Source organism: Stegastes partitus, unplaced genomic scaffold (assembly GCF_000690725.1).
Source record: "Stegastes partitus isolate 25-593 unplaced genomic scaffold, Stegastes_partitus-1.0.2 Scaffold1175, whole genome shotgun sequence".
Taxonomy (NCBI): Eukaryota; Metazoa; Chordata; class Actinopteri; family Pomacentridae; genus Stegastes; species Stegastes partitus.
Window position 1 is genome coordinate 373,966 of NW_007578906.1, and position 11,124 is coordinate 385,089.

The window sequence follows — 11,124 nt, forward strand, 5'->3', positions numbered from 1 at the left end:
TTAATGGTCACTCAAAAAAAAAATTTGCTCAAACCACAAGAATTTATACGTTAATTATGACAATTTACACAATTGTCTTGAATGCAAAGAGGATAAAAAGATCATGTAGTGACATTTTATATTCAAAGGGTCAAAGGTCAGCTTCACTGCAAGAGCCTAATGTTTTACCAAAACACTTTTATGTCCATGACTCAACACCATCATTCAGGAAGACAGAAACTTATGTGCTGTCGGGTTGAAGATTTGTATGTCGATTGTATCATTCAAATTTAAAGACCACCTTAACCACCGACACTCTGAGACAGAAGCTGGTCCACCCTAACAAACTGGAAAGACCATCACTCAGCAGAGGTGGAGGTCTGAGGCATCACCTCTCACCTGTTCACAATTCAGTCCTCAGATCTCTCCCCAGGAAGATGAAACCACATTCACACCCAGGCCCAAAAGACCTAACGACACGCATAACGAGGGGGAGGAGCAACAAACCCCCAGTTGAAACTGAAACTCAGGTGTTAATGGCTCCTTAAGGATATAAGTATCTGGAACTCCCAACTAGTCAGTCAGAACTGATGAAGCCTCTTGGATGAGAGGTGAAACGTCCTCAAGGAACTCAAGAGAGTCCAGTTGCTACAATTAAACTATAACCATGAGCTGGATGACTGAGAGTCTTCACAGACATTTTAATCTCAACTTTTATGCCAATACAGATTTAAAAAATAAATAAATAAAATAAGCGCTGCAAGGTGACTCAGTGGTGAGCACTGTTGCCTCACAGCAAGAAGGTCGCCGGTTTGTGTCCCGGTGAGGACACCCGGGATCTTTCTGCGTGGAGTTTGCATGTTCTCCCTGTGCAGCGTGGGTTCTCCCCGGGTTCTCCGGCTTCCTTCCACACAGTCCAGAAACATGTTGAGGTTAATTGGTGATTCTAAATTGTCCGTAGGTGTGAATGTGAGTGTGCTTGGTTGTCTGTCTCTAAGTGTAGCCCTGTGATAGACTGGTGACCTGTCCAGGGTGTCCCCTGTCTTCACTCTAAGTCAGCTGGGATAGACTCCAGCTCCCCAGCAACCCTAGTGAGGATTAAGTGGTGTATAGATAATGGATGGATGGATAAATAAAATAATTCTTAAAAAATTTAAACTGTAACTGGACAAACAGCATCCACTGAGGAGGATTCACTGTGGAAACCAGAACAAACCCAAACTATCTGCATGTAGACGCCACTGCTTTGACAGCATTTAGCTTCAAATAACCCTGAAATTTGGATTTTATGCTTCATGAAAAACTTAAATTTCTGGTTAAACAGCAGCGAGGATGGAAGGTTTGGGGAGCGAGAGGAGCGACAGTTGAAAGCAGTTGCTGCAATTTAGATAAACATGCACCTGTTGCTATCACTGTGACTGTTTTTAGGTAAATGAAGTTCTGACAAGGGCCAGAAACGGCAGTGAAAAACTGAAGGAAGTATATAAATGCTACCATCTGGTGGGTGATGGGGTCTATTTAGAAACTACAGACAGAAAGGGAGAAGAGAAAAATCATGAGTGAGTGTACGTGGGATCTTTTGTGGAGCCACAGCAGCTAGTTTACCCTGAATCTGAATCTACAAGGCACCATCTGATTGGCTGAAACCAGAAAGACTGACTTACAGGCTGAACTTCTGATTGGCTGAGAGAGAAGGCCAGTAGCATTTCGACACACACTCTTCATCTTAGATAAATAAACGTACAAACCGTCAGTGACACCTGTAGTGAAGGTTGCCCACACCTGAGCGGCTCAGACACAAACGCAGACATGAGGACGCGCAAGCTTTTGTCCATTACTGTGCTGGGCCTGCTGCTGTGGGCCTCCTGCATCCGGGCCGACGACTCCGAACAGACAGAGACGACAGAGGAGACACCAGAAGACGCAGAGGAAACCGCAGAGCCACCCAAGAAGGAGAAAACAACAGAAATAGAGGAGGAGAAAGATGTCATGGTGCTCCACATCTACAACTTTGAGCGAGCTCTCAGCGAGAATCAGTATTTACTGGTTGAATTCTGTGAGTAGTCATGAATCAGCAGTTATTTATGATAATGAATTAGCTCTTTAAAACCCTTACAGAGAGTTCCCTCATGTCTGTTTGTCTTCCTTGAGACAATTTATTCTGCATTGTGTTGCTTTGTAGCACAAAGTGACAACATATGTTTATCTAAGAACAACTAACGGGGGCAGGTTCTGTGTTAAAAGGTGTCACATTTGTGTTTCCTGATGAACACGTACAGATGTAATGTATGAATACAATGGCTAACATGTAAAATAAGTTTTTCTTAGGAACATGCACACGGGGGGAAGAAAATCAAAATTTAGCCAAATAAGGTCATGAAATTTGGAAAGCCAAGTATAAAATGTCTCATCTAAGTTTTCTAAGATTCCTTGAGGGCATCGAGCGCTGAACATAAATGTGCACCCACGTGTCCCGTCCTGTCCAGATGTCGTCCTGCTCCAACTCTCCCACCGTTGACCTCAGCGTTACGGCCGAAGAGGTCACAACAAGGAAAACAGCAAAGAGAGATGAAGGCGGAGGCCAACTGCTGCTGGCGCTATCAGCAGCTTATTTCCATGTGTATCTGCACAGGAGCTGCTGATAGCAACAGAGCACAGGCTCGCTTTGGATAAAAAACCCCTCAGTTTTCAGCTTCTGTTTTGCATTGTAACCCCTGCTGGATAAAGATATAAACCGCCCGTGTCTGTGTGTTTGTGTGTAGATGCTCCCTGGTGTGGCCACTGTAGAGAGCTGGAGCCAATTTATGCCGAAGCTGCTGAGAAGCTGAAGAAGGAGGATCCACCGCTGCGTCTGGCCAAAGTGGACGCCATCGACGAGAAGGAGCTGTCTGATGAGTTTGACGTCGGAAGCTTCCCGACTCTGAAACTGTTCCTCAACGGAGACCGGAAGCAGCCCGTCGACTTCAATGGTACACAAACACACACACACAGTCGGCCGAACAAAACCATCTGAGCCCATATGTGTGTGTGTTTATCTTACCTGTTCATCTGTAGCACACTTATGTCCAGTTTCACAAATTCAACATTTTGGACAATAGAGGAGTTTCTAGGATGTAAATGCAGTTGATGTGCAGAACATTTTTGTCACTATTTAGAAATAAAGATCTAATAAGAAACTGGAGAAACTGACAGATGAATTAAACAGCAGTTAACAGCAATGGTGATGCTCAGACCAAACAATGGCAGCTAGAGAGTACTTACCGTTCAAAAAACATCAACTAATAGATCTGGTAAAAGCAAATCTTGGCACAACTGATTGTAGTCATTATATTTAACATGTATGAAAATGCTATCCTGTAATAATTTACAAAATGTTTTTATAATGCCTGACAATGTTGTGAAGTTTGCACTTACCTGATAACAAACCCACTAATGTCATAAGTTCACCAAGTTAAAACCATCTAGCAGCATCTCAACAACAACACTTGGACTAAAGTGTTTGTTTGACCTACCGTTCCTTCCATCATTCACCTTGTTTGTCTGAATCATATTTTTACAAGGTGTTTAACCACTTTTTTAATGTTACATCTTTACATGTTGAAGCACTTGAAACTTGACTTGATGTGTTTTTCCAGGTAAGAGGACAGTCAAGGGAATAATGCAGTGGATGAAGCGCCGTACAGGCCCCGGAGCTCCAGCTCTGGACTCTGTAGACTCCGCGGCTCAGTTCATTGACTCCCACAACGTCACTGTTGTAGGATTCTTTGATGTAGGTTTTCCTGTTTAATCCTTCCAGTTTTGTCATCACATCATGCAGTCATCCGTACGTTTCTGTTCATCGTTTTGCTCTTGTTCGCTCCTGCAGAGTCTGGAGAGCGAGGCAGCCAAGGTGTTCAAGGAGGTCACGTTGGAAATGACTGACACAGAGTTCGCCCTCACAGCCACTCCTGAGGTTTTCCAGAAGTATGAGGTGAAAGGCAGCTCGGTGGTGCTTTTCAAGAAGGTAGGAGGATCACAGACATACAAGAAGCCTTGATGATGTTAGCTTTGCTGCCATCTAGTGCCCACAGACAATGCATGTCTCTGTTTGAGGTCCAAATACAGTCATAGTTTGTAATGAGTTGTAGTTATTTTAAAAAGTTTTCTAATGTTGCAGTTTAGATTTCAGGTTCAGTTCAGAATGGGAACAAAGTGACGACAGGCCATGAGCCCATTATGTGTGCAAATACTGTCACAATTATTTTGATGATAGATTACGCTGATGCTTTTCAATAATAAATGAACTACGTAACTGTCATACAAATGTCATAATAGAGAAAAAAGGCCCCTCACAGTTACCTGGACAACCCCTACGACTTCAGTGAAAAATAAGTGACATTAATTTTTAGTTTTGTTTTTTTTTCCGTTGTCATGCTTCAGTCTTACTTACATTCATAGAAGGTTTACTGTATGTGCAGCTATTTGAAGTGCTATAAGTTTTGTTATCAAACAGCCACAAAGAGACAACCTGACCTCAAATAGATGCAATTTAGCTGGCCGAGAAGCAAACCGACCACAAGGATAGAAAAAACAACATAAAAGACACCACAGACAGCGACAAAACACACAAAATCACCACAAAGTGATGAATGTCCAAGTCCCATATGGAGCTAAAACCTATTTTTTTGAACATCTAGGGTCAGTGAAAGCATAAACAAGGCAATTTTCTCAGAGCTGAAGAGTTTAACATCAGTCCAAATACAAAGATATTGATGTTACAGTGAAATAAAGCAAAGAGAAGCAGCAGCTCCTTACATCTGAGAAGCTGAAAGCAGCAATGGTTCGCTATTTGTACTCAAGAAAATAACTTTCTGCTAGTTGTCAAAACTAGAATGGATCAGTGCATTAGGATTAAGGGCTGCCAAAGTTGGCATAGTTAAAGAATTATCTGTGTGTGTGTTTGCTAGTTTGATGACGGCAGGGCAGATTTTGCCTTGTCAGAAGACGGGACGCTGGACAAAAGCAATCTGACCACCTTCATTAAGCAGAACAGCCTGGAGCTGATGATCCCTTTCAGCCAGGAGGTAACACACACAAGGACACATGACTACATAATGAAATTCTAATGTGCAATAATTTTGAAATTATACTGCTGCGTGTGTGTGTGTGTGTGTGTGTGTGTGTGTGTGTGTGTGTGTGTATTTTCAGACAGCAGAAAAGATTTTTACCTCCAGCATCCACCAGCACAGCCTGCTGTTCATCAACTCTACAGTGGAGAGTCAGAAGGGCCTGGTGGACGAGTCCAGGACGGTAGCCAAGGAGTTCAAGGGCAAGGTAATGGCCTGCTGTGTGTATGTGTGTAGCAGGTGTGTCTACTTACCATAGACTGTATAAAAGATGAAAAATGAAGCCAACCCGGAAGTGTCAAAAACCTGCGTCCGCCAGCTGCTGGCTCACATAGACTTGAATTGGAAAAGAAGTGATCACAGATCATGAAATACCGCATTCCTACAGCTCAGGATTTTTTTCTTATTAGTGTTCATAGTCAAATTCAGAGATCAGGTGGCCAATCTGAAAATAAATCAATACTGAATTTTTTAAAAATCATCAAAATTTTGCGGAGCAAGGGGCGTGGCTGGCTTGATTGGCAGTCAGCAGCGACCATACAGATGAAGCCAGCAGAAGGCGGTAAATGTGGGCGGGCAGAGAGGGCCCGCCTCTCAATTCATCTGACCAATCGCTGCTCCTATGGCTCCGCCCCCCTCTGATGATTTTTGCCTCACTGGCTCCAAAAATCCAAGATGTCAACCAGGAAGTAGCAAAACCCTGGCTTCATTTTCTCAGTGCAGAAACCAACGGGTGACGTCACGGTAGCTACGTCCATCTTTTATACAATCTATGCTACTTACATATTAATCCAACAGTGGACCTCTGCATCGTGACATATTTTCACTCGGGGCCCGTCAAGCCAACAGGTGTCATTTTTCTAGTCCTCTGTTGGTCATGATTTGAATCATGTTAAAATCCTAAAAGGATGTCTGGAACCTTTGGGTGAAGTTTTAAATTTTTTCCATGATTGGTCCGGCAGGTGTGTGAGTGTTAGTTTGTGCACTCAGCAGTGCCACTGCAGACCAGAGCAGGTATTCCAACGACCCATTCACATGCATTGTTTACACACTCCTCTATTCTTTGACTGGCTTGCTGCCATTGGGTGTTTTGAGACTGTAAAAGGGCTTTTAACGTACCACTTACTGAGAGAATCAGTGTCTTTAGACAGAATTTAAATTTCTCTTTTTGTATCAGAATGTACAGGCCCAACTTTAATCTACATTTGAGCTTTAAAATGTCGTTTTCAGAGCACAACAAAACTCAACAAATTTAAACCATTAACAAAGACAAAGCTTGAACCTGCTGCAGTGTTTTTATATTTTTAGTGAAGAGGCTTCAATAGAGTTCAAACTGAAGCTTTTTTAATAGAGGGAAATAATTACAATATTCCTAAATCAGAACAGCAACAATATACAATGAGACTTACTTGGTTTATTGACATTATGATACTTGCTTTATCTCATACTGTATTCATTTAAATGATATGAAAGTAAACGGTGAAACATTCTGTGTAATGATGAAATAAGGGCCCATCCTTGTCTGGATGTCATAAATGTGGTGGTATTTTGTAGACACCATATTTATCGTATCAAATTTTCCATTTAAACTGTATGAAGCCTCAGTAAATCCATTTACTGCCAGATATCAAAAAGGTTAAGAAGCATCAAAAATGGACTCAAATCAGATTGTTCAAACACACTTAAGAGGTGTTTTTCTCTGTGTGTTCTGCAGATGCTATTCGTTGTGATTGATGTGACAGAATCCCTGTCACATGTGCTGAACTACTTTGGTGTGTCTGAGAAGGACGCCCCCACTGTACGCATCATCGATATGGACACAGGAAAGAAGTTCAGCATTGCTGCTGGGGATCTGACAGTAGATTCCTTGCGAAAGTTATGCCAAGAAGTCGTGGATGGCACTGCCAAGGTAACCCACACACACACACAGTTACACATGCAAACATTTCATACTAGCACAGCAGCATTAAACCTGGTACCTTGTCCTGTTGTGTGCTGCAGCCCTACTACAAGTCTGAGGACATCCCGGAGGACTGGGACAAAGGACCAGTTAAAGTCCTGGTGGGAAAGAATTTCGAGTCTGTTGCTTTGGACCCAACCAAAAACGTGTTTGTGGAGTTTTGTAAGTCAGACTACATTTTAAAAACATGGACTGAAAATTGTGAAATCAGCTTGTCTGTCATCATTAGATTCAATCAAGTTTTAAGTGAAGTAAACTCAGGACACATAATCACCATTTGAGCTCCTCAGCCAGTTAAAATACACTTTGCTGTACCAAAGGGTGTATGTTTAGAGTTTGACACTAATCTGACTGCAGTCTTATGAACATACTTCACAGCATACATTTCAATCAGGCTTCTGTTTCATTTCAAAGATTTACATTTGTGTTTCTTCCTGTATTTTTAAGGATTACTGTCCTTAATAACAATTTACCATCATTTCTTTTAGTTATGATAATATTCAAGTCATTTTTGAGATGTGAAACGTGACTACATCACTACTGTGAATTCTGATAGAGTCAGGTGGTTAGTAAGACAGTTGAGCTACGTAGCTTAGATAAGTAGCATCTAAATCCAAACAGTAGGTCAGTGCTGAACCAGGAAATTGGTCAGATAAGTTTGTGTAATTATTACATCATTCTTTTTCAACCAAGAAGTTTAGCTTATCTATGTTTGTTTTTATGAATCAGTTTCGTAACAAGAAGTTTGTCTTGTAACGTGTTTCATGTTATGAAAAGGTGTATTTTACCCAAACCATGACCCTAACCTACACCTTGGTGCCTAAACTATTTCATGTAGTCGGGGTGTGTAACATTTACAAAACACTCAATGAAAAGGAAAGTAACCAATGAGTGAACAGAAGACGAAAATCACAAAATAAATTGAAAGGACATAAGTCATAAGTCAATGACGACCACTGCCCCCACTCCTCTAATCTCCTTATTAAGCTCTTTTAAACTTTAAAAACTCCTTTACCTCTATTGGAATAGAATGCTGACATGGGTGGCACCAACGCCAAAGGACACATTGATTGTATCTCTGAGACGCCAGCAGCTTTGACCAAATAGGAGTTGTCGGTGTGCTGGAAGATTAGAATAGGTTGCAGAAACTGTGTTGAAATCTTTGAAATGGAACAGAGCCGTTCCGAGGTCTATCAGTGACCTCCCTTAACACTGCACTCTGTCTGCAGACGCCCCATGGTGTGGACACTGCAAGCAACTGGCTCCCATCTGGGAACAGCTGGGTGAGAAATACGCCGACCACGAAGACATCATCATAGCCAAGATGGACGCCACAGCCAACGAAGTAGAGTCTTTAAAGGTTGATGGATTTCCAACAATCAAGTATTACCCAGCTGGTGACAAAGAGGTGCACACAGAAACACACACATAAACACACACTCATATCAAACCACACAAACTGTAGAGATTATAGACCTCTTCTCTACTCTTTGCTTTTCTCTCAGGTGATTGATTACAGTGCACTCAGGGATCTGGAGACGTTTTCTAAGTTCCTGGATGCCGGCGGCATGTTGCCTGAGGAGAAGAGTGATGAGGATGAAGATGACGAAGATGAGGAAGAGGTGGATGGTGATGACGATAGCGAGGTTTGTGTTTTTGCTGCTGCTTTGAATATTTTCCTTCTTAAAAAAAACAAACTCCACTCTCAGCTCTCACTTTACTTTTTCTATCTTGCAGGAGGCTGATGAGCCTGACAATGTAACTGCAAACGACACATCCAGAGATGAACTGTAATGTCACTCACCAGCCAATCAGGATCAACCTAGCATCTTCCAATTTTCTTAATAAAACTGATACAGGTTTAAAACTGCTGTGTATTCTTGACTGAGTTGGTCTTAATATTTTAATTAACAAAACTAAATGCCAGTAGTGGTGTGATGGAAGAGGCCATCAGACAATGGTGAGAGGAGCTGCTGATTCAAATAACAAAAAAGTAGATAAAATTAACTTTGCACTGACATACCTGCAAAATAAACCAAACAAATGTATGTAGTGTAATTTGTCTGCAGATTGATTCCTACCAGGAGAGATGCACTCACTCCATGAGCAGACTCCCCAGATCTGGTGACTAAATCTGTGTCTCTAAAGTTGTAAATGTGCTGCTGGATCCACCTCAGAGCTTCTGTCTGATCCAGCAGCCCAAAGTTGCTCATCTCCAGCGATGAATAGAACATGTTAGAGCATGTTTAGGCTGGCTGGTTAAAGTGACTCAGCTTTGACATTGTGTTCCCATGTGGCACAGATCACAGTAGTAGAACATAACTACAGTCAGTGTCTATAAAAAGTGTTAACATTTCACATGTATACTCCATGTGAAGCCCATACACATTTCCCCCATAGACTGTTCAAATAAGTGCATATGAAAGTGCTGAAAATGAAAGCTGAATATTTGTTTAACAATCAGTCCAGGCAAAAAGTCCTGCTTGTGTTGCCCTGTGGTGATAGTTACACTTCACTCTACACATGTTGGCATCACACTGCTGTCAGATTAGCATCAGAATTTAAAAGTGGCTTTAAACTTGTCACTGTGACTTGTGCAGGAGTGTATTGACCTTGTCTGTCTGAGACCTGCATCACTCATTATTTATTCATAACATACTTCTAAGAGTAAAGAAATGTTTTTTTTGTTTAAGTGCAGTTGAGGCAATCTTGTTGCTCCTCTAGTTCTCAGGAGAATCTCATTCTGCAATTCAAAACAGAGCTCAGTAGAAAAAAAAAAGCTTTTAAATACCTGGCTCTGCTCAGCTGGAATAAACTGCAGCAGGAATTAAAATAACATCAACTCGCTTCTTTGGTTAGTTTTACATTTATCCTCAGTTGACTGTATCTCAATGAAATGTGGATGTTTCAGGTTAACATCGCTTTGTGTTAAACCTTCTTGTACACCAGCCTCCACTTATGGACGTCAACAAGAAGAGTTACATCAATTAACCTCCATCTTCTGCTAGAGTTCTGCATTTGCTGCCTCTAAGTCGAAAACAGCAGCTCAAATCTCCACCAACAGCTCCGGCCACAATCCTGCAGCCACCGGCTCCACCTGCAGATTGCGTGACAAACCTGAAACTCAACACTCCACCAACACAATTAACCAGAAGCTTCCTGCTTCACCTGCAGATTGTGGCAAACAGCTGGCATACAGACAACAGCTGGATTTATTTCCTCCATGACAGACAAACATGTACCAGAAGCTTTCAGAAACTCCTGTTAAGTCAAACTGGGCTTTACAAACACGTTTAGTGCTGAGTGACTGAGAGAAGCACGATAAAAAAACTGAAAACACTTGTAAATGATCGTGTAATATTTTACATAATACAGTGTTCTTTCTCTCCAGAGCGATAGAGAACTTCAGCATAGTTTTGTCCGTTCATTTGGCTCAGGCACTGTACCTAAGGCTTGGAAGTGTTTTCAAAAGCATTTGTTAATTTTTCAATGAACTAAATAGCAGGGAACCTGTCATTCATAACTGTGTTACTTTATTAATCAGGTTAACTATAGCTGAATATGTACAGCAGAAATAGGTGCACTCCTCTGTTTACTGGGAAATCACTTGATCAAGATTGAACAGTTTGTCTCCTCCAGTCCTGCAGTTACAGTTGTGAACAAAAGTTTACACACACTTAGAAGCTTGACAGTCTTAAGTTTCCAATGACTCATACAGCCGGTAATCTTCTATGATGAAGTCACTGAAACATTCCATCATAGATGCTTTGGAACAAAAACAAACCCACATTTTTGTTTTTTTCAGAGATTTATCATATAGCTTCTGGAAAAATGACAAAACCTGCTGGGTCAAAAACATGCATACAGCAACGTGAAATATCCGTTTTGGTGATGTAGAAAACCGTGCTAGTCAAATGTTCTTAGTGGCATGACATCTTAACTTCTGATGACAATTGACGATAGCTGCTAAATTCTCTGAACCAATTTAATTAGGGTCTATTTGATAAACTCATTAGAGTCTTCCACAAACACTACAGTTGGAAAGTCTGAGGAGCTCAGCACGGATTTAAAAAAGCAAAT

At 41.4% G+C, this 11,124-nt stretch overlaps 1 protein-coding gene across 1 annotated transcript; it reads left to right on the plus strand.

The window, feature by feature from the left end:
- The first annotated feature begins 1,764 nt into the window (after positions 1–1,764).
- Positions 1,765–8,914, plus strand: pdia2 (protein disulfide isomerase family A, member 2). Its single transcript, XM_008297001.1, has 11 exons — positions 1,765–2,035; positions 2,742–2,948; positions 3,615–3,748; positions 3,845–3,982; positions 4,926–5,042; positions 5,167–5,292; positions 6,799–6,993; positions 7,086–7,206; positions 8,274–8,452; positions 8,550–8,690; positions 8,782–8,914. The coding sequence occupies exons 1-11, from the start codon at positions 1,789–1,791 to the stop codon at positions 8,836–8,838; spliced, it is 1,662 nt and encodes a 553-aa protein (XP_008295223.1). The 5' UTR covers positions 1,765–1,788; the 3' UTR covers positions 8,839–8,914.
- The last annotated feature ends 2,210 nt before the right edge of the window (positions 8,915–11,124 follow it).